The 27,622-nt window shown below is 38.7% G+C and overlaps 2 protein-coding genes across 7 annotated transcripts in view; one reads left to right on the plus strand and one right to left on the minus strand.

Annotated features, from left to right (window-relative positions):
* rap1gap2a (RAP1 GTPase activating protein 2a) overlaps nucleotides 1–21,442 on the plus strand; it is an 85,279-nt gene extending 63,837 nt beyond the window's left edge. For 3 of the 6 annotated variants that reach the window (XM_063017288.1, XM_063017283.1, XM_063017285.1), the window contains exons 4-23: nucleotides 2,039–2,071; nucleotides 2,579–2,611; nucleotides 2,696–2,920; nucleotides 3,849–3,952; nucleotides 4,132–4,210; nucleotides 4,345–4,398; nucleotides 5,845–5,928; nucleotides 7,220–7,320; nucleotides 7,768–7,897; nucleotides 9,447–9,602; nucleotides 10,939–11,010; nucleotides 11,187–11,273; nucleotides 12,460–12,600; nucleotides 15,617–15,760; nucleotides 17,470–17,585; nucleotides 17,807–17,884; nucleotides 18,031–18,148; nucleotides 19,346–19,382; nucleotides 19,477–19,515; nucleotides 19,920–21,442. In XM_063017288.1, coding sequence (XP_062873358.1) covers nucleotides 2,039–2,071; nucleotides 2,579–2,611; nucleotides 2,696–2,920; nucleotides 3,849–3,952; nucleotides 4,132–4,210; nucleotides 4,345–4,398; nucleotides 5,845–5,928; nucleotides 7,220–7,320; nucleotides 7,768–7,897; nucleotides 9,447–9,602; nucleotides 10,939–11,010; nucleotides 11,187–11,273; nucleotides 12,460–12,600; nucleotides 15,617–15,760; nucleotides 17,470–17,585; nucleotides 17,807–17,884; nucleotides 18,031–18,148; nucleotides 19,346–19,381 — 1,791 coding nt within the window. In that variant the 3' untranslated portion in view covers nucleotide 19,382; nucleotides 19,477–19,515; nucleotides 19,920–21,442. Of the gene's footprint in view, nucleotides 1–2,038; nucleotides 2,072–2,578; nucleotides 2,612–2,695; nucleotides 2,921–3,848; nucleotides 3,953–4,131; nucleotides 4,211–4,344; nucleotides 4,399–5,844; nucleotides 5,929–7,219; nucleotides 7,321–7,767; nucleotides 7,898–9,446; nucleotides 9,603–10,938; nucleotides 11,011–11,186; nucleotides 11,274–12,459; nucleotides 12,601–14,230; nucleotides 14,497–15,616; nucleotides 15,761–17,469; nucleotides 17,586–17,806; nucleotides 17,885–18,030; nucleotides 18,149–19,345; nucleotides 19,383–19,476; nucleotides 19,516–19,919 lie in introns of those variants that run through there. The other 3 variants (XM_063017284.1, XM_063017286.1, XM_063017287.1) reach the window with 3 other exon arrangements.
* Nucleotides 21,443–22,686: 1,244 nt separating this feature from the next.
* si:dkey-52l18.4 (uncharacterized protein LOC560708 homolog) lies at nucleotides 22,687–27,161 on the minus strand. The gene is made up of 4 exons (XM_063017331.1): nucleotides 27,008–27,161; nucleotides 25,114–25,266; nucleotides 24,789–24,817; nucleotides 22,687–23,286 (listed from the first exon to the last, which is right to left on the minus strand). The coding sequence occupies exons 1-4, from the start codon at nucleotides 27,159–27,161 to the stop codon at nucleotides 23,188–23,190; spliced, it is 435 nt and encodes a 144-aa protein (XP_062873401.1). The 3' UTR covers nucleotides 22,687–23,187.
* Between the last annotated feature and the right edge of the window lie 461 nt (nucleotides 27,162–27,622).

Here is a 27,622-nt window from a genome sequence, read left to right on the forward strand (position 1 = left end):
TGTGATTTGTTAGTGTTACTAGGTCTCAGGTGTGCATAGGGAGCAGGTGTGTTCAATTTAGTAGTACAGCTCTCACACTCTCTCATACTGGTCACTGAAAGTTCCAACATGGCACCTCATGGCAAAGAACTCTCTGAGGATCTTAAAAGACGAATTGTTGCGCTACATGAAGATGGCCAAGGCTACAAGAAGATTGCCAACACCCTGAAACTGAGCTGCAGCACAGTGGCCAAGATCATCCAGCGTTTTAAAAGAGCAGGGTCCACTCAGAACAGACCTCGCGTTGGTCGTCCAAAGAAGCTGAGTGCACGTGCTCAGCGTCACATCCAACTGCTGTCTTTGAAAGATAGGCGCAGGAGTGCTGTCAGCATTGCTGCAGAGATTGAAAAGGTGGGGGGTCAGCCTGTCAGTGCTCAGACCATACGCCGCACACTACATCAAATTGGTCTGCATGGCTGTCACCCCAGAAGGAAGCCTCTTCTGAAATCTCTACACAAGAAAGCCCGCAAACAGTTTGCTGAAGACATGTCAACAAAGGACATGGATTACTGGAACCATGTCCTATGGTCTGATGAGACCAAGATTAATTTGTTTGGTTCAGATGGTCTCAAGCATGTGTGGCGGCAATCAGGTGAGGAGTACAAAGATAAGTGTGTCATGCCTACAGTCAAGCATGGTGGTGGGAATGCCATGGTCTGGGGCTGCATGAGTGCAGCAGGTGTTGGGGAGTTACATTTCATTGAGGGACACATGAACTCCAATATGTACTGTGAAATACTGAAGCAGAGCATGATCCCCTCCCTCCGGAAACTGGGTCGCAGGGCAGTGTTCCAGCATGATAATGACCCCAAACACACCTCTAAGACGACCACTGCTTTATTGAAGAGGCTGAGGGTAAAGGTGATGGACTGGCCAAGCATGTCTCCAGACCTAAACCCAATAGAACATCTTTGGGGCATCCTCAAGCGGAAGGTGGAGGAGCGCAAAGTCTCGAATATCCGCCAGCTCCGTGATGTCGTCATGGAGGAGTGGAAAAGCATTCCAGTGGCAACCTGTGAAGTTCTGGTAAACTCCATGCCCAGGAGAGTTAAGGCAGTTCTGGGAAATAATGATGGCCACACAAAATATTGACACTTCAGGAACTTTCACTAAGGGGTGTACTCACTTTTGTTGCCGGTGGTTTAGACATTAATGGCTGTATATTGAGTTATTTTGAGGGAAGAATAAATTTACACTGTTATATAAGCTGCACACAGACTACTTTTCATTGTGTCAAAGTGTCATTTTGTCAGTGTTGTCCCATGAAAAGATATACTTAAATATCTGCAGAAATGTGAGGGGTGTACTCACTTTTGTGATACACTGTAGCTTTCACAGCAGCGCTGCTTAAGTTTTTGAATACTGTGTTCATTTACTGTCCACTCTATTAGACACTCCTACCTAGTTGGTCCACCTTGTAGATGTAGAGTCAGAGATGATCGCTCATCTATTGCTGCTGTTTGAGTTGGTCATCTTCTAGACCTTCATCAGTGGTCACAGGACGCTGCCCACAGGGTGCTGTTGGCTGGATATTTTTGGTTGGTGGACTATTCTCAGTCCAGCAGTGACAGTGAGGTGTTTAAAAACTCCAGCAGCGCTGCTGTCTTATCCACTCCACTCATACCAGCACAACACACACTAACACACCACCACCATGTCAGTATCACTGCAGTGGTCTGAATGATCCACTACCCAAGTAATACCTGCTCTGTAGTGGTCCTGGGAGAGTCCGGACCATTTAAGAACAGCATGAAAGGGGGCTAACAAAGCATGCAGAGAAACAGATGGACTACAGTCAGTAATTGTAGAACTACAAAGTGCTTCTATATAGTAAGTGGAGCTGATAAAATGGACAGTGAGTGTAGAAACAAGGAGGTGGTTTTAATGTTATGGCTGATCAGGTCAGTAACAAATGGAGATTTGGTGCGGAATTGAACTGCTGTTGTTTTAACTATTTATTCGCTTTTACCCTCTTTAATGCACCCATGGATCACTTCAGCTTCCTAAATATGAGGAGACTAAGAAGCACAAGGTGTGAAGATAGTGTTTATGGTTGTGCATTTGTGTTTGAGTGTGTGTGTGTGTGTGTGTGTGTGTGCATGTGTTTGCATTATATTTTTGTGGTTAAAACGTTTGTTTTAATGTCATAGAGACACAAAAGAAGTTGTTGAGCATAAAGATGTAGTTTTGTCAGTACAAGTCTTAATTGTAGCATTTTCTTTTCTTTGTGGTACCTTATAAGTAATAATTACACCTAATTACACTCCAGAAATACTCAATACGCTTTAGGTCAGGTAACTTCATGACAGTCAGCAATCCTTGATCTTCTTTGGCCTTCTTTGACAGATTTACATTTACATTATAAACAGTACAAACTGCCCATGTTTGGGCTTGAACAATGTCCCTTGTTCCATTTCTGTACATTTTGCATATTTGTTTTGGTGCATGTGTGTCAGTTCAATATTGTTATTTGTTCTGTATTGGTAAGACTTTTCCTTTTATACATACATGTAGCTGATATTCATTTTCTTTCTCATAGGATGATTACATCCCATACCCCCGAATAGAAGATGTAAGTTTACACTTTGCACATATAACTGTAATTGGGTCAGTGTAATTGCTGTGCTGTCAGTAACATTTTCATTTCATTTTATAGGTGTTGGAAAGGGGCGGCCCATACCCTCAGGTGATCCTGCCTCAGTTTGGAGGTTACTGGATAGAGGATGCAGAAGCGCCAGTGGGCACCCCGACATCCTCGGACAGTAGTTTTTGTGAGGAGGAGGAGGCTGATGGGACGGGTCCTGGGGGAGGAGGCGGTTTCAGCTACCGGCTCGACAGCAACAGCACAGCACGAGCTTACCGCAAGCACTTTTTGGGCACAGTGAGTGAAAATAAGCCACAAATGACTAACGGTCATTAAATTCAGTTGACAACAGTCACTTGTACAGTATGCCATTGCAGTATTGGGACTTTAATGATTAGGAACACATACTAACTAACATACTTGTTAAAATAACTAACCTTTTAAGGAGGGAAGCATGGGGCCCAGCTAGTAAAGTAAAATAATTTCTGAACAAAGAAGCATTCAAATTTTACGTGTGGTCTCTCATAAGCCTATAGCACCTTGATCCACCTCTCGAGACTCAAGGAGAACAAGCATCAAAGCTGTTGTCTTTTCTGGCAACTTAAAACAATAATCAACTGTACATTCTTTGTATTATCCATTTTGTTTTTTAACAGTTGTATTTTAGCTGAATGGTATTTTTACACTTGCATATTCATACTAGAGAATGAAATAGTTCCTCTTTTGATGGCTGTTTTTGGAGAAGCTGTCTTTGCTTTTTATGATTCAGTGACAGCTTGATGGGTGTGAGAAACTGACACTAACACTGAACAGTGCTGTATATTTCAATATTTAAATTTAAAAAGAATGATATTTTCTTCATCTCTCTTTGTAAAAATGATATGGAGCTGGTAAGTAATTTGGAAGATTAAATTAAATATGTATAATAATTAACTGGGTGGCATGGTGGCTCGGTGGGTAGCACTGTCGGCTCACAGCAAGAAGGTCCTGGGTCCGATCCTCAGGCGGGGAGTTTGCATGTTCTCCCCGTGTCTGCTTGGGTTTCCTTCGGGAGCTCCAGTTTCCTCCTACAGTCCAAAAACATGCAGGCCCCGTCCAGGGTGTTACGCTGTGCCTTGCGCCCATTGAAAAGCTGGGATAGGCTACACCCCCACCCCCCGACTCTAATTGGATAAGTGGAGTGAGTGAGTGAGTAATAATTGACTATCCCTCTTTGTCTCCGCAGGAACACATGAACTATTACTGTACAGGCAGCAGTTTGGGGCACCTCATTATGTCGTTGAAACATGAGGAGGCTGAAGGTCAGGAATTCCTTCGCATTATGCTCAGGTACAACACATACCCACATAATATTAACATTTAAAATCTAGTCTAATGTAGATTTTAAGCTCATTGTTTTTTGGTGTTGATTTTTTTGTCCCTGCACTAATGATCAGCTGCTCTTTAAAACAATAATAAAGATCAGGTTAAAAATATGTTTATCTTTTGTTTTCCATTTTACTTTTCAGGTCAAAGACGAAGACACTTCATGACAGGATCCCATTGGAGGGACTGCCTCAGCTGCCCAGTGTACCTCAGATAGCCAAGGTGAGAACTGTCTGCCCACCCATAATTCTCATTAAATACAGTATGCAGTTGTGCGCAACTGTGTGCTAAATAAAAACCTTGTATATAATTATACAGCAGAAGCTAATAACAGTGTTGGCTGTGCTTCATTTCAGCTGCTGTGTGATGATGTAACTAGTCTGAAGTTTAATCCTGTCCTCTACCCAAGGGTGAGTCTTGGTTCCAGCTTCTCATACTTCATTTAAATGCTGGGGCACACCAATATAAAATTTTACCACGCTTATTCACAGCTGAAGGGCATTGAGAAAGATGACTAAAGCTAATAGAGCGGGCACACCCAACAAAATATGGGCGATAGTAAGCCAGTACCAACAGAGCATAAATAAATCAGTAACTATGGCTGATAGTCTGTCATAGAGGCTTTACATTTCCACCAAAATTGTGAGAGGTGTTTCTTGCACTGGTAGTATTTATCAACACCCATCAGCACTAACTGAGCAAGCTGTTTAGCCGTTCAGAGGAAAACTGTTCTCTGATTGGCTGTTTAACCATGTGAATCAGTGCAAGAGAAAAAAAACAAATGCAAAGTAAATATTTTTTAAATCCCCTCATTTGCTCATTACATCTTAACTTGTCAGTAGCTACCCACATACAGCAAAATAACAAAAACACTTCATTAAAATAGAGCATCCATTCTAAAACCATGGGCATTTATAGAAAGTTGCCACTTCCCCTATTTGCAGCTTCAACAGAATCAGCTTTCATCAGGCTTTACAAAAGATTTTAGGGGTGGAACGGTGGTTAAGTGGGTAGCGCTGTCGTCTCACAGCAAGAACATCCTGGGTTCAATCCCCAGGTGGGGCGGTCCGGGTTCTTTCTGTGTGGAGTTTGCATGTTCTCCCCGTGTCTGCGTGGGTTTACTCCGGGTGCTCCCGTTTCCTCCCACAGTCCAAAGACGTGCAGGTGAGGTGAATTGGAGATACAAAATTGTCCATGTCTGTGTTCGATATAACCTTGTGAACTGATGAATCTTGTGTAATGATTAACTACTGTTTATGTCATGAATGTAACCAAAGTGTAAAACATGACGTTAAAATACTAATAAACAAACAAACAAACATATTGGGATAAGGTCAGAGTTTGTTGAAGGACGCTGGAGTATCACAGGGGCAAAGTCATGATGGAACAGGAACGGTTCGCTCCTAGACTTTTGCCACAAAGCCTAATATTAGTATTTTATTTGATTGATGTTATACAACTGTTAGCAATGGATGTGGCTAAAATGCTGACTTGATACGTCATAGCCCGAATGCAGCGAAGCATTCCCTACCTGCTGGTTTCTTGTCATACTCTGAATGGTGAGATGGTTCTGCTCTATTTGCTGTCCCCTCCACTACACTGGACATCTGGGCTAATGTGTGTGTGTGTGTGTGTGTGTGTACGTACCCCGGGGTGCTGTAAAGTCCATCTGCTTCTGTAATGCCCAGCAGGCTCAGTCTATGAATGTGTTTCAGCAGTGCCTGGCTCATCTCTGCACCCATTTGGGCTTTCAGCCATGGCAAACACAAAGCCGTTTGCTAAATTATGAACAGTCCTGACGCACATATGTTTCTTCCTCTGGCTTTGTTTCTTAGTATCTATTTTTATTCTTTCAGGCATCACAACTGGTTGTTGCGTTCGATGAGCATGAAGTTAACAACACCTTCAAGTTTGGGGTGATATATCAGAAGTTTGGGCAGGTGAGCTAAATCGTTTATTGATTTTGAATGACGCAGGACTGAAAGTAAATTTCATCCTGTTCTTTTAGGGATTTGCTTTTTGCAGCATCATGCAGATTTGACTAATCCTTGTGATATTTTGCAGAACTGACATTTTTGCGTGTAAGTCGGTCACAGGTGCTTTTACCTTTATTGTTAGCATTCAGAGAAGCTTTGAATAGTGCAGAACTGTTGTGAATGTTTTTACATGAAAGTTGGGGAAGCTGCACCATGCCAAAGGTCTTAAAATAATCAAATTAAAATGTCACTACATTAGTAAAGTGTTCTCTGTTAGATCATCTAATTGGACACTCTACATTGGATATATTTTCTAACATAATATAAAATGTTGTACTACAGTATTTTACTACTTTTAGCTTTAGTTAACCCAAAGTTTTTATGTTATAAAACATACCCAATGTAGATTGTCCAGTTAGATGATCTAACAGAGAACACTTTACTGATGTACTAACATTTTAATTTGATTATTTTAATATTTAATATATTTTCCATTTTGTTTGCACATGTAAAAGATATGTTATCATGCCCAAAATGTAGAAGTATGCCAACTAAATTCAAATCCATACACATAAGCTAAGATCAGCTAGAATCATTAATCACAGAGTTGGAACAAAAATGCTGTTCTAGCCACCCAAACAGCGGAACAAATTCCCAAAGTTCCCAAGTCTGGCAATGCTTACACAAAGTGTCCTTAACCTTTTTTGGCCAGTAACCTTACTTTATTATCTCTAAAATGTTGTAACTGCACCAACCCACCCCACCTTTACTTTTCTTCAGAGCATTTCTTTTTAATTGCATGATCACAGTAAAACATTCTTTATTTTACTCTTAACAAATCAACATTTTTTTGCACAGTTCCAGTATACAAATTGTTCAGGAAGCACATGCATGACAGAAACTCAGATTTACTGGTGATATTTAAGACACCAAAAGATTGTTTTATACACTTTACAGTTACTGAATACGGTTTGGCTGCATGGTGTATAGCAAGTCATAGGCTAGGTTCACCATAGGAAAGATTTCAGATTTGCTAAACTCAAACTAACTATATAAAACATATAGAATAATGTTTCCACAGCTGTATTGGGATGCTGAGTTCCAAAATGTGTTATTAATTTTAGTCTCCAACATTCACAAAATTCAGGTTGGACTGGATGGTAAAAAGCATTAACATGTATAATGTGAATTATGCAGCAGGAACTTTATCCTTAGGATTCTTAACACTTTTCTTAACTTTCCCCATCTTTCTTAGACATCAGAAGAAGAGCTGTTTGGGAATAATGAAGAGACGCCAGCATTTACAGAATTCCTCAGTGTGCTGGGAGACAACATAGAACTGCAGGATTTTAAAGGGTAATTAAACAATGTAACCAACTCATACTGAATTATATATATATATTTTTTTGCTTTTACATTTTAAAACCACATTTTTAAGGTAGCATCAGCACTACTGAATTAAAACAACAGCAATAATAATAATAATAATAATAAAAAAAATAATAATAATTGTCATATACTGTACAAATGTCTTATCTTTCTAAGGTAGCTCTGTGGTTAAGGTAATTGACTAGTAATTCTGTCATAAATGTAAGTCGCTTTGGATAAAAGCTTCTGCTAAATGCTGCAAATGTAAATGTCTTATACAAATGTAATGAATTATATTTATCTTATTTAATTGTTTATTTACACTACTGATTTTTTTCAACAATTTTACTGCGTGCCAGTCAAGGATGCTAAGCAAAATCATACCTAAGATATGATATACAAGGAACTATTCATGAATGATGTTTTGATCTTCAGGTTCCGAGGGGGTCTGGATGTGTCTCATGGACAGACCGGCTCTGAGTCAGTCTACACCGTGTACAGAAACAGAGAAATCATGTTCCATGTCTCAACTAAACTTCCTTTCACAGAGGGAGACGTACAGCAGGTAGAACAAACTAATGCATAGACATGCTTTGTTTAATTCCTCAACATGTTTGTTCATGTACAGTGCTGTGAAAAATGAACTGCCCTTTTTTCTGACCTCTGTAACTGCATATTTGATTTGACACACCAAATAAATTCAGAATTTAGTATCTTGAGTAAAAATGCAACACATGAGTAAAGTATGATTTTATTGTTTAAAGAACAAAGCTATTTTACACCCATATTACCTTTATGAACAAGGAATTGCCTCTTGGTTAATGAATTAACAAACTAACCTATCAAGTAATTACTAAACCAGTAAAGCTAGTTTAATGCAGCCAGGCTTAAATTCATACACTCCTAAAAAATATAAACCTAACTTGCATTTAATTATTTCCATCAAAGCCTCCCAGGCATTTAACGTAATATAAGGAAAATTCCAGTGGTGCTGGGGTAGGTTGTTTAAGTTCATCAGTCTGAAAAAGCTTACAAGGCTATTTTTATGGCTGTGGAAACATTATCTCAAAAACTTGTACCTATAAACTTGAGTCTTTAGTTTCAGCTAAGATACAGTATACACCAATCAGGCATAACATTATGAACACATTCCTAACTAACTGGTCTATGCAGCCCCATATGCAACAAACTGTGCTGCCCTGTGTATTCTGACACCTTTCTATCAGAACCAGCATTAACTTCTTCAGCAATTTGAGCTACAGTAGCTTGACTGTTGGATCGGACCACACGGGCCAGCCTTCGCTCCCCACGTTTATCAATGAGCCTTGGCCGCCCATGACCCTGTCGCCGGTTTACCACTGTTCCTTCTGGACCACTTTTGATAGATACTGACCACTGCAGACCGGGAACACCCCACAAGTACTGCAGTTTTGGAGATGCTCTGACCCAGACATCTAGCCATCACAATTTGGCCCTTGTCAAACTCACTCAAATCCTCACACTCGCCCATTTGTCCTGCTTCTAACATCAACTTTGAGGATAAAATGTTCACTTGCTGCCTAATATATCCCACCCACTAACAGGTGCCGTGATGAACAGATAATCAGTGTTATTTACTTCATTTGTCAGTGGTCATCATGTTATGCCTGATCAGTGTATATGTAAATGTTAATGACACCATGCTTGTTTGACATAAAAATAAAAACACTTCAGTGATTTTAGGACTATGGGTAATGTTTTACTGTTGGAAAATAGGATTCATATTTTAAATTATTTATAGTACATCATTTGATAGTAGGAACATTATACCAACAGCTAAACATGGGAGTTGTAGTGTGATGTAGAAATGCTTGCTGTGTTAGGATTTAGACTATTTGCTGTTTTTGCAGTGAGGACACATTTTAATGTTTTAAGGACAATATAACATCATCTGTATGTGAGCTGAAGCTGATGTATAATTAGGTTATACAGCAGAACAATGATCCACACCTGAATGGCAGAAAAGGAACGAAACTAAAGTCAATGTGCATTTCCTTTTTTACGGCACTGTAATTTGCTCAGGTTTTACTAAAATACTTGTAATTTGTAAATAACTGAAGTTTTGTACTTTACAGCTACAGAGGAAAAGACACATTGGGAATGATATTGTTGCCGCAGTGTTCCAGGAAGAGCCCACTCCATTTGTACCCGATATGATTGCCTCCAACTTTCTTCATGCCTATATACTAGTGCAAGCTGAAAACCCCTGCACTAAACACACAACCTACAAGGTAGTGTTTACATTAATGCATTTTTCTGATTACTCATATTTTACCAGTGTGTAAAAAAGTATTTCCCCATTTCCAGTTTCTTCTGTGTCTGTATTTTTGTTGCTTATTTGTATCAGATAATCAAACAACTTCCATTAGCCAATATTAGACAAGAATAAACCAAGTAAACTCAAAATGTTAAAGTTAACACCGCATTTTACCATCAGAACATCATACTAACAGTCAAACATGGGGGTAGTGTGATGGTCTGGGGCTGCTTTGCTTCTGCAGGACCTGGACACATGGACGATTGGTGATATCTGATGGTGCCATGAATTCTGCTCTCTATCAGAAAATCCTGAAGGACAATGTCCGACCATCACTTTGTGACCTAAAGTTCAAGTGCAGTCGGGTTATGCAGAAGGACATTGATCCAAAGCACACAAGCAGGTCCACCTCTGAATGGCTCAAAATAAACCAATTTAGGGTTTGGCGTGGCCAAGGCAAATTCCTGTCTTGAATCCAATTGACTTGAAACCCTCCAGTAAAGTGGAATTATAACAGTTATGCAAAGAAGAGTGGGCCTAAGCCGCTCAGGTGGCGCAGCAGTAAAATACGCTAGCACACCAGATCTGGGATTTTGAATGCATCGTATCAAATCTCAGCTCTGCCATCTGGCTGGGCTGGGCGGCTATATGAACAACAATTGGCTGTTGTTCATTCAGGTAGGGAGCCGGATAGGGACCTCATAACTAATGCAATTACGACCTCTGCTGGCTGATTGATGGTGTCTGCACATAGTAAAGGAATAATGCTGATCAGGGTGTGGCTCTCTGTGCACAAGGCTGATTGGCATGAAAACTCACCTTGTGCAGGTGAAAAGATGCAGTCGGGTACTGCCCACATGTCAGAGGGGGCGTGTGTCAGTTCTCTCTCCTCAATCAGGGGCGGGGGTCAGCACCAGTAGAGAGGAAGCATGACGCAATCTGGTAAAATGTGGACGTGCTAAAAATGGGAAGAAAAAGGGAGAAAATGCATAAAAAAGTGGGTCTAAATTTCTCCACAGTGATATAAAAGACTTATTGCAAGCTATCGCAAACATTTCATTGCACAGGGTGGCACAACCAGTCATTAGGACAAAGGGGAACTAAGGTCAAATGGGTTATGAATAAATCCTTACCTTAAATGAAAGAAATAATCAGTTAAAAGCTGCATTTTGTGGTTAGTTGTGTTGTCATAATCTTATATTTTCTAAATATTATTTGTAAGATCTCAAACATTAGCAAAAATAGAAGAAATCAGTTGATGGGCAAATACAGGATTGTACCTGTATTAAAGGCTCCGATTTATTGTGCAGGTGTCTGTCACAGCCCGCGAGGACGTGCCTCCATTTGGTCCACCTCTGCCCAACCCCGCCATTTTTAAGAAGGTGAGAATTAAACCCCTTAATCCTATTTTAATCAGACATGAATTAAAGTTGCAACAAATTTATTAAACATTGTTATAAAAAAACCATCAAAAAAGTTTATTTAACTTTATTATAGTATTAAGAATTCAGAAAAGCAATGTACAGATAACAACTTGGGTTGTTTTTGTTCATCACAGGGTCCAGAGTTTCGCGAATTTCTGCTAACAAAACTGATCAACGCTGAGAACGCTTGCTATAAGTCTGACAAGTTTGCCAAGCTGGAGGTGAGTCAGAACCACGCTGCATGTTTACTCAGTTATTCATTTAATCAAATTGCTTCATTCTGGTGACACCCTAAAATACCTGGTGCAAGGTCATAAATCACTGTTGAATGTGCATAACCTTTGAGCCCACAGACAGCACTGCACGTAAAACCATCTTGCTACTGTTATAAATATAGCCACATGGGCTCTGAAGTACTTCTGAAAAATGTTGTTACCTGACACGGTCCACCGCTGCATCAAGAAATGCAACCTGAAACTTTATTTCACAAAGAGAAGGTCATACACACATTTAAATTTTCAGCATTCAGCAGACGCTTTTATCCAAAGCGACTTACAGTACTGTGATAGTATATTTTCTAAGCAATTGAGGGTTAAGGGCCTTGCTCAAGGGCCCAACAGTGGCAGCCTGGCAGTGATGGGGCTTAAACCAGCAACTTTTCCATTACTAGTCCAGTACCTTAACCACTAGGCTACACCTGCCCTATGGTGGCTGCTGTTTTCTCTGGGCCTCAGAAGGACTGAAAGACAGTCATAACACATGCTGTGGTCAGATAAGTCCACATTTCAGCTGTTTTTAGGAAAAATGGATGTTGATTTCAAAGATTTCAAAGACAAAAATACCATCCAGATTGTTTTCAGTTGTCATGGTGTGGGGGTGCAGAAGTACTCAAGGCAAGGGTGAAGGTATCACTGAGGCATATATAATGATTTTAGAGAAATATATGCTGTCATGAAGGAACTGTGTAATTCAGAGTGTGTGTGCTTGACTGGCATGGCTGCAGTCCAGATCTGTCTCCTGTTGAAATTGTATGGTGCATCACAATGAGGAGAATTAGATGACCGGGACCACGAACTGTTGAGCAAGTCGTGTATCAAGCTTAAAAGAGTGATCAGGTTTATAAATAGCTATATTACAGTAAATATCATAATCACATATTAAAATATTATACAGAGCAGCACAACTTTTTGATCTCAGTGTTTGCTGTTTAGATTTTTAATAGTTCTCATACTTTACTGTACATTATGATCACTGTTCCTGCAGTGCAGTTAAAAATAAAACAGGAACTTTGCCAAGACCAGGGTAGTTCCTCAAGAGGTTCTTTAGCCTTGGCTCTCTCTCCTAATGTTATTGACAGATTTGGATTGGGACCCCATGACTACCTTTATGGTTGTGTGTGTATTTTAGGGAAGGACACGAGCAGCACTTCTGGATAACCTTCATGATGAGCTACACAGACAAACCCAGGCCACTATTGGAGTGGGATCAATTACAGAGGAGGACAAACTGGAGAACGGAGGCCATGGTGGCCTGTTGGAGTCTTTTAAAGTAAGTGAAGAAATAAATTATTCAGTCCTTCATTTATTGTCTGTTTGACCACTGCTTTATCCAATTCAGGGACACACCCTCAGTTCATTACAGGGCAACCACACACACACACACACACACACACGCACGCACGCACGCACGCACGCACACACACGCACGCACACACACACACACACAAACTTATACCTAAGGGGGAATTTAGTATCTTCAATTAACCTGACTGCATGTCTTTGGAATGTGGGAGAAAACCCTCATGGACACGCACAAAAAGGACCTGTACTGCTCCACCTGGAAATCAAACCCATTACCTTCTTGCTGTAAAGCAACAGTGCTACCCACCAAGCCACAGAAGAAATACATTTTAAAAAGTCAGTTTACAACTTATTTATCTCAAAATGTGATGTTTGGTTTCTGATCTTTAATATTTTTCCACCAGAGCTAACAAATGCATTCATTTCACACTTTTATCCAAAGCAACTTACAGTTGTGACCAATTATAATCCAAGCAATTAGGGATAAGGGCCTTGCTCTGGGGCTCAACCATGGCAACCTGACAGTGGTGGGGCTTGAATCAGCAACCTTCTAATTACTAGTCCAGCACCTTAACTGCCAAACTTCCTTTGCCCTGATAGTCCTGGATCCTGATCTATTCTTGAATAATTAGCAGTTTGTAAGCTGGTATCATAATAATAGAATATGGGGTCAAACATTTTAAGATTCTTAAGGTTCTGTGACTAAAACATCTGCAGTCTGGGCACACATTACATCACGTCTTGGAACTGTGTAAGTTGCATCATGTGGCATTAAAATTCCACATACACTATGTGACCAAAAGTATGAGGACAACTGAACATGTTGGATATTCAATTTTAAAACCAAGTGCATTCATATTTTAATATGAACACATGTTTTATGAATGTGTCACTTGTGCACAATATGTATTTAACATCTCACCTAAAAGATAAGCTACAGTGAGTCAGGTGAGAAATAGTGCCAATAATAACCAAGGAATACTACTGAACAACTAAAACTAAAATAGGACTAACAACAGAATAAACTATTGGTAAATAAAATTTTCCACCTCCTTTTAATGTGATTAGAAATATGTTATGTAAAAGACTTCTAATACTAATTTGCCTCTATATGTAATAAACATGGCCAATAACTTCTGAGACGGAACTAAAAGACTTAATGGAATATGCAAGGAAAACCACTCACTTTCTTAACCGCTTATCTAATTTTTTTGGGGGGGCGGGGGTGCTGGAGCCTATCCCAGCTTTTCAATGGGCACAAAGCACACAGTAACACCGTGGGCAGGGTGCCAGTCTATCGTAGGGCAGACACACACACACACACACCATACCGCCTGAAATGTAAACCAATTATATAAGAATTAAAATAATTAAAAACAACAATATTTTTGGACACTGGGGGACCTTGAGCAATAAAAGCAAACCATTATTATAAGTATATTGGAAGTACATGGGATATAAGTCTTGCTTTTGACCGCTGCTGTGGTCCAGCTGATGGAAATTTGAGAACCACTTTTGTAGAGCATGACTAAAGAGCATTTATTGTGTAATTGTGTGTGTGTGTGTGTGTGTGTGTGTGTGTGTGTGGCTGTTTGCAGGCAGTGTGGAGGTGTGTGGGAACAATTGCTCAGTCCTACACAGCTCATGCAGTGTTGATTTGCATAGGGGCCGTCACTGTCTTCTACCACCTCCAGCAGACACAGATGCCCACTGCATGACCCTATAATGCACATATAAATCACACAACATGATATTCTTTTAACGGTTACCAGTGTTGATAAGCTTGGTGATGTGTAAAGTGGCCTTGCTTCATTATTGAAAAAAATAAAAATAAAAAAAATAACTGGACCAAATGCAGGTATACCACGTGATCTCAAAATGTGTTAAATAAAACCAGAGATGGTGGTGTGATGAAAATAAAGCTGTTTCATATAAAAGCAGATCTCATGTCTGTTTTGTGTTTTATTGTGATTTATGGTTGTGATTCGTAAACTATTTGGTGGTGTATTGCTCTACCTGCTGTCTATTCGTGGTAGTGACGTGGTTTCTGTTGTGGTGTTATTTATTAGGATTTTAACAATGTTTTACACACTGGTTACATTTATGACAGAAAAGGTAGTTACTGGTTACACAATATTCATCAGTTCACAAGTTTAACGTCAAACACAGTCATGGACGTCTTAGTACTGTGGGAGGAAACACTTGCATGTCAATACTGTGGGAGGAAACCGGCGCTCTCGGAGGAAACCCACGCAGACACAGGGAGAACATGCAAACTCCACACAGAAAGGACCCAGACCACCACACCTGGGAATCGAACACAGGACCTTGAGCTGTGAGGCGACAGTGCTACCCACTGAGCCACCGTGCCGCCCTTCTGTTGTGGTAGAGAGTCCAAAGTGAGCTGTGCACACTGGCTGCGAGGAAAGACATTCTAGTATTTCTATCAATTAGCAGTCGCATTTGTGAATCTCAGACTTCTTTAAGCTCATGTATTAGCATCCTCTTAAATATTCATCTGTTGAGGAATGTTGCATGAACTACATGGTTTTGTGAGTTTTTAGGAAACACAGTTAATACAGGTGGCACTAATTTGATCTCATTTGACATGGCAGCTACCAGCCAGCAAGTACACCAACTCCATCAATGAGACATATAGCCAGCCGTCAAATCTTGCTGCACATGTAATATCATAGGACAGCAGTTTTTTTTCAAGGGGGACTATCTACCCTATTGTTTTATCTTCCATCCCATCAGAAAGTTTGGAGGTGTGAGCTGTTCAGACTACTGTTTATACAGGCCACATTAAAAAGTAATAAATAAATAGATAAATTATATAATAAAATATGATATTTCATTAGAAATAATAAGAAAAGAAGTAAATAGTAAACAGGAGAAAAAACTGTGTCTAGCTGAATATAAAATAATAAACTATCATAAACAAACAAAAATAATATTTTGTCATCTCCCTGTCTGTCTCCCAGAGAGCGATGCGGGTGAGGAGTCACTCCATGGAGACGATGGTGGGATCTCACAAACACAAACCTGCAGGAGGAGGAGTTCCATCTAGTACGAGTGGAGGAGGGCTTCCACAGGGCACAACTGAGTGTACCAAGAGCACTTTTACGGTAAAACGTTAACACATTAAAGAGAATTCAGCCATATTATAAATTTTTTAAGTGATAGGACAGCAGGGAATTTTTGATATACCATAAAACCAGCTGTGTAACGAGTCAATTACTTTGATTTGCTTCATCTCATGGCAGGAAGTATAAATAGACCCACTACTAACTGATTTGAAAAACATTTGGGTGTATCCCACATTAAATTTGAAGAGTCAAACTGAGTCCAGGGGGTAATGTAGAAGTGTACGATTGTGTTTTTTTGAAATTCAAAAGCCATTTCCGCTGAAAAAGATTTACATTCATCACAATAGCAGATTACAAATTACAACCCCAAATCAGAAAAAGTTGGAACAGCATGGAAAATGCAAATAATAGTCCCTTGCCCATGAGGTTTTATCAGCTATTGTTGAGTACCGGTTCTTGATGCAGTGTCGTCTAAGGGATCAAAGATCACGGGCGTTTAGCTTAAGCTTGCGCCCTTGGCCTTTACGCCCTATGTCCTTTATGTCCTTTTTGTCTTTTGTCCGGAGCACGCAGAGTCCATTTTTTCCCCAAAAGACCTGGAATGCTGATTCATCTGACCACAATACACATTTCCACTGTGTGATGGTCCATCCTAGATGCCTCCGAGCCCAGAGAAGTTGACGAGCAGAGATGCACAGAGGATCTCCAGTTTATCAACAAATGCGTGAGAAAATTATTGAAATGTTTAAAAACAATGTACCTCAAAGAAAGATTGGAAGTGATTTGCATATTATACATAATATCATTAAACCATTCAAGAAATCGGGAAGAATTTCAGTGTGTAAAGGACATGGTTAACATAAGGCTTCTTTTTTGCACAGAAAAGTTTTAAGTGACATTTGTGCATGTAACTCTGTATTGTAGAGCTTAACAAATAGTTAGCTAGAAGTAATTCCTCACCCATGTGGTTATATCAGCTATCGTTGAGTGGCGGTTCTTAATGCAGTGATGTCTGAGGGATGGAAGATCACCGGTGTTCAGCTTAATCTTGCGCCCTTGGCCGTTACGCACTGAAATTCCTCCCGATTCCTTGAATTGTTTAATGATATTCTGCACTGTAGAGGGAGAAATATGCAAATCCCTTCCAGTCTTTCTTTGAGGAACATTGTTTTTAAACATTTCAGTAATTTCGTCATGCATTTGTTGACAAACTGGAGATCCTCTGATCATCTTTGCTCTTCAAAGACTCGGCCTTTCCTGGATGCTGCTTTTGTACCAAACCATGATTACAATCACCTGTTCACATCACCTGTTTAGAATCACATAATTATTTAGTTTTTTCACCTCATTACTAGCCCTAAATTGCCCCCGTCCCAACTTTTTTTGGAATGTGTGGCAGGTCTGAAATGCAGGAATGGAGGTATATTAATAAATAAAATGAAGAAACACTGCTTTTTATTTTATTTGCACTTTCATACTGTCCCAACTTTTTCTGATTTGGGGTTGTAAATTTGAGACCATATACAATCCAATTGAAAGATTTAGGGCCTTGTTCAAGGGCCCAACAGTAACCAGTAGCAGGGCTTGAACCTGTGACTTTCTGATCATCAGGCCTGTAACTTACTGGCTGAGCTACCGCTCAAATGTAAAATTTTAGTTGCCTATCTGAACTTAGACTTGTGTTAATAGTTTGAATGTCTTGACTGATTTCTTTACTCGTATGATTGTGTGGTTGTATGATTGTGCAGCCTCCAGTGATGTCAGCCAAGTCTCCTATGAAGAGTCCAGTAAAACGCCGTTCAGGCCTTTTTCCCAGACTACACTCAAGCACAGAGAGCCCTACTGAGAGACAGCCACCTCGCAGGTTACACAAACATCATGTATATGAGGGGATTCAAATTATTTATAGTGGGACTAAAACAGAGAAAGACTTTAACCTAAAACTCTAACCATTTTATAACACATCTGTTTAAAGTGAGAGCCTGAACTAAACAATTCAGCAGTGCAAACTGAAACTCTGCTGTACTCACACTGTACAGAGGATACGTTTGATCTACTGTATAATAAACCTTCTTTTTTCTGCAGTGATCACAAAACAGCAGATGTGTTCCCAGAGACGTCATCTAACCCAAGTTCACCAGAGATCTGTCCAAATAAGGAAAGGTCAGCAGTTCTGTAATGTCTCACTTCTGCTGTATGAGCTAAAAGCTGCACATGTGACTTTACTTCCTGTTAATAATTCTGGTTTATTTTTGTAATTCTTTGCTCTCTTTGTTTTCTCTTTCTGCTGGCTGTGCTGTGTTACACAGGCCGTTTGTAAAGCTAAAAGAGTGCAGCAGCAGGAGCAACATCTCCCGCTCATCATCCAGCACCAGCAGCTTCAGCAGCACAGCAGGAGAGGGAGAGACGCTGGAGGAGCTGGACACGGTTCGACAAAAAACACTGACCCAATTATATAAGATCACAGTTACAAACAACACCAAACACAGTTACAAAACAACACCACACTCAGATAAAACACCACCAAACACAGTAACAAAACACCACCAAACACAGTAACAAAACAACAACAAAAACACAGTAACAACACAACATCAAACACAGTAACAACACCACACTCAGGTACAAAACAACACCAAACACAGTAAAAAAACACCACCAAACACAGTTACAAAACAACACCACACTCAGATAAAAAAACACCACCAAACACAGTAACAACACAACACCAAACACAGTAACAAAATAACAACAAAACACAGTAACAACACAACACCAAGCACAGTAACAAAATAACAACAAAACACAGTAACAACACAACACCAAACACAGTAACAAAACAACACCACACTCAGATACAAAACACCAAACACAGTAACAAAACACCACCAAACACAGTTACAAAACACCACCACACTCAGATACAAAAACACCACCAAACACAGTAACAAAACAACACCAAACACAGTTACAAAACACCATCAACCACAGTAACAAAACAACACCAAACACAGTTACAAAACACCATCAACCACAGTAACAAAAAAAGACCACACTCAGATACAAAACAACACCAAACACAGTAACAAAACACCCCCAAACACAGTTACAAATCAACACCACTTTCAGTAACAAAACACCACAAAACACAGTTACAAAACACCACCAAACACAATAACAACACAACACCACAGTAACAAAACATCAAGATCAAACACAGTTATAAAAATGCCACCAACCTCAGTAACAAACCACCACCAAATTCACAACACCACCAATCACACACCATCGGCAAGTGAGGTTACAGAACAAGACCAAGTACAAAACACCACCAAATCACCATCAAAGTCACTTATCAAGACAAAACTCAGTTAAAACACCACCAAAGTTACAAAATAATAACACCAAATACTTTTACAAAACATCACTACCGAACACTGCTATAAAACACCACCAAACACTGTGATTAAAAAACACCAAACACAGCTATAAAACACCACCAAATCCATAAAAACTTACTTAACTCACTTAACTAACTTAATGCAACAACACCAGACCCAAACATGAACTCTGTAGCACTAGCAACTGTGTGCTAATGTAAGATTCATCTTCTTTTTTTTTCAGGTGGGAAAAGTAAAACTTCACCTTGGTCAAACTTGAAGTGAGTAAAGTGGAGGGTATTACCTCATTTAACCCTGATTGTTATTAAGCTTGATTGTAAGAGTATATTAATTGTATTCTCATTTTTATTTTAGGGATATTCAAATATGAATGTGACTACAGAGAGATACCAGGTATTTTTTAAATTCCATTTAGGCATAAAAACAATTTAAAGATAAAATTACAGATTTAAAGTTTGCAACAAATTTAGTTGATAAGTCAAGACAGTTGGTTTATTGATTTGTGCTTTTATAGTTTTGCCCTGGAGCTACAATTATTGCTAACAAGAAATTATATTATACGGATTATATAATATAATAATTTGGAATTTGGACATTAGAAATGAATATTTTTGGTCATATAGACTTTTGTTTTAGCCACTTTAGCCTTTTAGCTTCAATGCAAAACATCAGACAACAAAATAATATGGGTAAAGTACAATTGTGTGATTTGACTCACAGGCTCAATCTGACAGTTAGTTTTTTATACTTTTTCACTAATCATGACATAACACTAACAGCATGCCCTCTTTTCTCAGGCAGTGTAGCTTAATTGGAGCCAAGAGACTTTCTGCCAAGGTTTGAAGAAACGAGGGACCATCTGCTGTATGCACCACCACCTTCATCACTGCTCAGCCAGCATGCACCCGTTTATACACCGTACATGAACACCAACCAGCCAGCTAATACACATACAAGGATACAGGGAGTGGGTGAGCACAGATGCCAAAGCAAGTCTTAAGGGATATAGGGCCACAGATTGGACACATGCTGTATAAATCTGTAAACATTTGAAGTTTTGTTCATGCTAATGCTAATTTTGTTAAATACCGTTTATGTTGAAGGCTATTTGTGCTGTACTCATTGTGATTTTGCAGCATTAGAAAACCTACATTCACCTATAGTATGTAATAGCTAAAACCAAGGGTACCAAAACATGTAGGTCAGTCGCAAGCTTTGAAGCAAATACAACTTCTAGCTTTTGTGAGTCTATGCTGATTTGAGTGTTTAGATGCCTTATGCAGGTCTAGTATAAAATAAATAAACTTTTAATGTGCTTTTTATTTTGCTGTTTTATAGTACAAGCACACATCTGTGCCAGTAACTTAGATACAGAGTTATCAAAGTCTTTATCAGAGACGTACATGGTACTACAAAGGGGATCATATGATCAGAAATTGATCCTGTGATTAGTTTTTTATTCATTTATCCAGACATTTAAGTGTCTTAGCTGAAGGACTGACCAGTGACCATTATGTTTCAATTCATTTAACACTGTTATGCTGCTTTAGAGTCGTCCAAACCCTCCAAGCTGTGGCTTTACGCAGTGTTCACAAATACACAATTTAGCATACATCTCAAATACACTGTTGCTATTGATTTTAATAAAAGGTTTTTTTCTTACATTGATAACACGTTTTTGATATTTTTGTTTATTTTTTTCTGATGACTTGAATTGTACAAATACCACAACTACCGTTTCAGCACTCTGGTAATTTCTTAATATGTAAAATGTGACTTGTGAATGTATGTTTCTGTTTCCTTTATATACAAACCAAGCTAAGCACACTTTCTAAAGTGTCTGGGGAAAGTGGAAGGATTCATTTGCACCTTTTTCCCTATAGAGGGAGCTGTTTGGTAGTTGAAACTCTGTGGGTGTGTGTGTGTGTACACAGCTTCGTCAGCCACTCAAAAGCTTTACACGTGTGTGAGTTTGACTGAACCTTGACTGAACCTTAAAGCACGGTGTGTTCACCAGTGCATCTTTATTTCATAACATGATGCTGCAGCTGAAGCGAATAGAATGTGGTGTGGTGTGGTGTGGAGTAGTGCTGCTACTGCTCAGGAGTTTTAGTTGGACAGATGAAGTACCAACAACATTTTGTTTATACTGACATAATTTATTGCTTTTAGTGTTAATGTCCTGTAAAATAAAATGAAGTAAATGAAGAGGTAAATAAGTGCAGATCATTTAAAAGTTTATTCATGTATATGTATATTTGGTTATGTAATGTGCCACTGAGAGTTTATTATATAATAAAATGTTGTATTTTGTGTCAAATGTGTTGTCCAGTATCATTTCCTACAGTTATCTTTGTGGCATTGACATGTTTAAGTATAAGATCTAGGCCCAGTTTAAACCTAACCAGGATGAGATGTTTCTAAAGATGAATTAATGTATTATGAGAGACAGTTCTTTAGTATATTGTTTGTTTATTAGGATTTTAACATCATGTTTTACACTTTGGTTACATTCATGACTGGAACAGTAGTTACTCATTACACAAGGTTATTTCACAAGGTTATATCGAACAGTCATTGACTTCATAACTTTTCAAACATCAAACAGGACTGAGTTTTATTTTGACGACCTTTCTCACCAATTTCCTTATATGGTCTGTGTTTCCTGTTCTTGTTTCCAGTTTTCATGGTAATAATTAGTCTCACCTGCTGTGTGTTACATCCAATTAGTTAGTCTAATTAAAGATGGTGGCAAACGCACTTCCTGTAGATTTTAAAGATTTCTCACTGAATGGGTGAATTAAGCCTGTGGGTCTGGCTGATAAGAGAATGAACTGTTCTGTATATATAAACTTTAATATTTTGTGACTTTCCAGAACTGGAATTTAAAATAATCTGGGTTTGTACAAACCATATTAAAGTAATCTGTGTTGCCTTATATGTTTGTAAAAATGAAAGGTTGCCAAGCCATTGAAGTCTGGGATTTTTTTTTATATAAAGTGTCTAACATTAGGACTCTATCATAACTGCTGGAAAACGCTAATTATCTGATATTATTTAGACAAAAATAGATAGCAGAATATGCTACTGACCCTGTAATACTTTTCTTAATGTTACTCTGTGTACAAAGCCTTGACAGTGTTTTCTTTCTTCACATTCTCCACACATTTATTTAACAGTGTACCACTAATCAGACACTTGAACTGTTTAGGTCTGTCACTGGCTTCCAGAAATTATTAATCTTGCTGATGAAACCTATAACTGCAAGAAATGAATGTGGAATGGACAGTAGAGACTCTGTTATAGCCACCAAAGGCAGTTTAAGTTCTCAAGAAGATTAAATAAGTTTTAGTTACAGTTAGTGTTTCTGTTTAGATTACAAACTTTATGGCTTGTGAGGAACTGAAAACAGAACTGAAAACATGGAACTAGGAATTATATTTTTCTAATAAAACAGAAAAAAACTGCACGCCCAACATGTTTGTCAAAGTATTTGAAGGTGTAAAAATATTTGTCTTATTTAACTTATTAAGATCATTAAACAAAACATCTCACACCTAGGACATTTAATAAAATGTCATTTGACTTGTATTACCTGTTTTAGAAGCAAAGCCAACATGTACATGTGAAAAAAACACTAAACCTATGCTCTAACCTCTGTTAAGGTAAAATAATAATAATAATAATAATAATAATCTGATTTCTACAAAGACAAACAGGGTAACCCCTCCACCAAGCATTGTGAAAAACTAACAGTGTTATAGAAAGCTTTTGCATCCAGTTAAATAGGAAAGAGGGCAATTACTTTTCACACCACTGTACAAGCTTTGTTCTTTATCTTAAAAAAGACAACAGTAAAAATGTATACTTTTATCCTAGGCTTATTACAGGCTGAACGTTACTACAGGTTCAGTATTACTCTAAAGCGTAACATTGACTTGCTTCGAGTCCTGGTGTTTTAACTTATAACCATCTGATTTTTAAAAATCCATGCAAGCATTTATAACTGTGATCCTGTTAAAATGATCCTGACAGAATAGTAGACAGTGTAGTTAGCCATTGTAGTCAAACGGAGAAGTTCAGGGTGGAGTAGACGGTCGGTTCCACAGCTGGAGCTTGATTCTGGTGCTTGCGACCATTCAGGACTAACATTGCATACTTTACCTGCACAGATATTCATACATACCTATGTTTTAATCAAGTGTAGCAATTATATGAATTATAATTACTGTAAGTAAATACCTGTTGCTTTTTTAACAACAGAGCTATAATGTGTTACTGTAGCTAGCAAATACTGAAAGAAGAAAGTGTTTGCATAAGTTTAAATCATGTTTATAGACAGTGGCGTGTAGGACAGCCAGTGTGAAAAGCAAGTTTTATTATAAAATGACAGGATTTTATAAGAATTAAATTGGGCTGTGTTCCAAATTGTACCCTTCTGTATTGAATGAAAAATGAATACACCTGTTTATAACACCGTTTTTCAAAAATCACAGATTACACAGATTTTTTAAGAAAAGTGCCACATTTCACTGTGGTCATTAAATAACACTCATAAATTAAATTACAGAATCAATGGAAGTTACAATACACAGCACGACTACCTTAATAGCTCCCTCTCAAAGATGAATGTTCATGTTTTGACACACCTCCCTCTGCATCTACATAATCGGTTGGGAGTTTTCCAAACTCAGTTACCTGAGTCGTGTTTTTAGCTGCTTTAGGCTTCAACATCTTGAACATTTTGTCTAACTGATTTCTAGAGCAACCGAGCATCTTTGCTACGATTTACTGCATTTATAAAGAAAGAAATAAACTACACAACCTATCGCAGTAGGTCATTCGGGTACTTTTCGCGTAATACGTATTCGGACACACTACTGGCTCTCGCGTACTGCTTTCACGTACTGTTTAGTATGGAAGTATGCGATTTCGGACACAGCCTCGGTCAGAACAACACCACAGAAAAGTCTGTTACACTAACATAATTACCATATGATTGCTAGGATCGCCTCATATTTCATACAATACGTAAATGAAAATAGTAAAATCACTAAACACAAACCTTACACTTTGACTTTTACAGCAAATCGTATATTACACGGAAGACTGCTCATTTCACGGAGATGGCTCATTACACGGCCCGTGACACAATTTTTATTGCCGTGAAATAGGTAGGGCCTTAGTTATAGTGCATGAAATATCTCTAGTGTTAAGGGCAGGGTTGTAGAAAGCCTAAGTTGCAGACTTTTCTTGTGTATTTTCCTTTGAAACTGAGATTGCACCTATAAGTGGTATAATGTGGTAAATATCAGTATTAGTAACATTATTATCCTGGACAGGATGGCTATCCATTGCAGAGTCATGGACATCCCCCTCTAGACGTAGCCAATCATGTCTTTACGTAGATACTTGACCTGCCGAAAGCATGCCTTGGGATTTAAACCCCAGATCCCAGTGGTAGTGGGCATCTCATGGTAAAACATATTTCTATTATTTGTTAGCTAGATAACCTTGTAGCTCCAATACAAAAATAAAGAAGCACATGCCAGAAATAAAAGGTGAAAAGCCTGACCATTTACATTTAAAGGAATGTTTATTCTACATTCTAAACCCAGTAAGATAATAAAATGATAGTCTGATATAAAATTAGATTAGATTCTTACTTCTGTGTCAGGTTTCACTCGAGCAGAAGCTACACACAAAATAGAAAAAGAGAGCTGGTAAACACTTTTAAAAAACAAACTCTGTGTTTAGAAGTATGAATGTTTAAAAAAATGAATAGGGGTTCGTCAAGTACAGCTTTGTGACATCTAGGATGAGACATATTTGGCTTTTTGCATTGTTTAAGTTACTTTTGCTTTAAATTGGGGGTTGTTGTTCAAACTTTATAGATAATACATTTCCTTCAGTATATCACATCACATCATGTTTCAATTCAAGTTAACATTTAAATGTTGATGATGAGACAATAAGAGCTAAAGTTCTTACTGTTATTTCGGGGATGTGGAGGAACTGGAGGTGCATTTGTGTCATTGGATGAAAAACAACAGGCCAGTCCGATAAAAAGGAGAGGAAAACACAGACTGGCTGCAGCACAAACCAACAATCTATAAAAAGTAATTCTCCCTGCTGATACAGCTGCTGCAACACAAAAGTCAAGATTTAGGACAAAAGTTCATTCTAAATGCACAGTATATCTTCTTTGCCCCATTTGCTCCATTTGCTGTCTTTAATTCTCTCTTGTTACAATCATGCAGTTAGCACAGCCTGTGCACTGATCAAGGAGGGCTGAGACAAAGGTCCAGGTGTCTCCTCCAAAACACATGTTCTTGCTGGCCGCAATTTTTTTACCTGCATGCTTACGAGTCATAAAGATCTCCATTATGTTTAGAGGAACTTACTAAAGATCATTTGTTACTAGAGCAGGTGTCTAGACCAGAACCCATTGTGCATCGACAATGATTTTTTCACATGCATGCATTGCCAACCTTGCCTGTGGGTAGGTGTCCAGACTGTCAGTTGCACATGTAAGATTCAAACCCGGGCCTCAGCGGTGGTAAGCTAGGGCATTAGACCGCTGCATGACCCGAGAGCATAGGTTGTTAAATCTGCACATAATATGCACAAGTTTTGAAGTGTTTTAGTAAAAGACCTTACTTGTAAGCAATGTAAGACTAATAACCAATTATAGAAAGTGAAAACTTGCAGTTGTTGCTGACAAGGGTGGTGCAAGCAGTTGTTAGTAGAGAAATATGACACAATGTGTTATATAAAATTCTACATGACAATTTAAATTAAATTGAACAAATTACTTATGTCATGCAACACCTAGTAAAATATACAGTAACAATCAAAAAGTGTCAATTCTGTTATTACAGCATTGTATAGTTAACTTTATACAAATAACACTTAATAAATAATTGTACATTACATCGATCAACCATAACATTCAAACCACCTCATTGTTTCTACACTCACTGTCCATTTTATCAGCTCCACTTACCACATAGAAGCACTTTGTAGTTCTACAATTACTGACTGTAATTGTCAATTTTATCAGCTCCACTTACCATACAGAAGCACTTTGTAGTTCTACAATTACTGACTGTCCATCTAATTCTCTGCATACTTTTTAGCCCCCTTTCATGCTGTTCTTCAATGGTCAGGACTGCAGAGCAGGTATTATTTGGGTGGTGGACCATTCTCAGCACATGGTGGTGGTGTGTTAGTGTGTGTTGTGCTGGTATAAGTGGATCAGACACAGCAGCACTGCTGGAGTTTTTAAACACCTCACTGTCACTGCTGGACTGAGAATAGTCCACCAACCAAAAATATATTTAGCCAACAGCACCCTGTGGGCAGCGTCCTGTGGCCACTGATGAAGGTCTAGAAGATGACCAACTCAAACAGCAGCAATAGATGAGTGATCGTCTCTGACTTTACATCTACAAGGTGGACCAACTAGGTAGAAGTGTCTAATAGAGTGGACAGTGAGTGGATACGATATTTAAAAACTCCAGCAGTGCTGCTGTGTCTAATCCACTCATACCAGCACAACACACACTAACACACCACCACCATGTCAGTGTCACTGCAGTGCTGAGAATGATCCACCACCCAAATAATACCTACTCTGTAGTGGTCCTGTGGGGGTCCTGACCATTGAAGAACAGGGTGAAAGCAGGCTAACAAAAGTATGTAGAAAAACAGATGGACTACAGTCAGTAACTGTAGAACTAAAAAGTGCTTCTATATGGTAAGTGGAGCTGATAAAATGGACAGTGATTGTAGACACAAGGAGGTGGTTTTAATGTTATGGCTTATCAGTATTTGTGAACTGAGTGAGAATGACAGATCAGGATAATCAGTATGGAATACATACTGAACTGCTCATTCCGACCTGCAGTCACGTTGATTTGCGTCACATGCCCTGCACTGGTGCTGTTCTGCCATTTGATGATGCATTGGTAAAGCCCGGAATCTGATTGGTTGACATTGTGAATTTTGAGCAATAGGCGGATTATAATGCCTGACATTGTTTGGTTGGACAGGTGGATTCTGTGAGACGTGAAAAGATGACTGAATTGTCCATTAGTTGTAATTCCCCATCCTCCTGTCCAGTGTTTCTGCCCACAGTGCTGAACATCACACCACAGAGAGATCGTGTCCCCTTCTGGTACATACACAACGTTCCGATTGGCCAGTACTGAGTGGATGCACTCACCGATGCACACTGATAAAGAAATGAGACATACTTTATATTCAGTTCAATGAGTAGTTCATAGCAAGTTTTTCTTTATTAGTATTAAATGAAGAGGACAGGAAGAAATAAAAACAGACGGTGATGATTTCAAACAAATACTTTTACACTGTTACAAGTAAAAAGAGAATATATATATATATATATATATATATATATATATATATATATATATATATATATATATATATATATATTGTACTGTTTAATGTGCAACACACTTTCAGTGGGAGACAG

This window comes from Trichomycterus rosablanca, chromosome 20 (genome assembly GCF_030014385.1).
Source record: "Trichomycterus rosablanca isolate fTriRos1 chromosome 20, fTriRos1.hap1, whole genome shotgun sequence".
Lineage (NCBI taxonomy): Eukaryota > Metazoa > Chordata > Actinopteri > Siluriformes > Trichomycteridae > Trichomycterus > Trichomycterus rosablanca.

What these genes read in the sequence shown, in the direction of transcription:
- si:dkey-52l18.4 (XM_063017331.1), bottom strand. Translation starts at nt 27,161, where the DNA reads ATGTCAGGCATTATAATCCGCCTATTGCTCAAAATTCACAATGTCAAC. An exon ending in AGGTCGGAATGAGCAGTTCA is followed by an intron (nt 25,267 to 27,007) that starts GTATGTATTCCA and finishes TTTGTGTTGCAG; the next exon opens with CAGCTGTATCAGCAGGGAGA. An exon ending in GAGTGAAACCTGACACAGAA is followed by an intron (nt 23,287 to 24,788) that starts GTAAGAATCTAA and finishes ATATCTGTGCAG; the next exon opens with GTAAAGTATGCAATGTTAGT.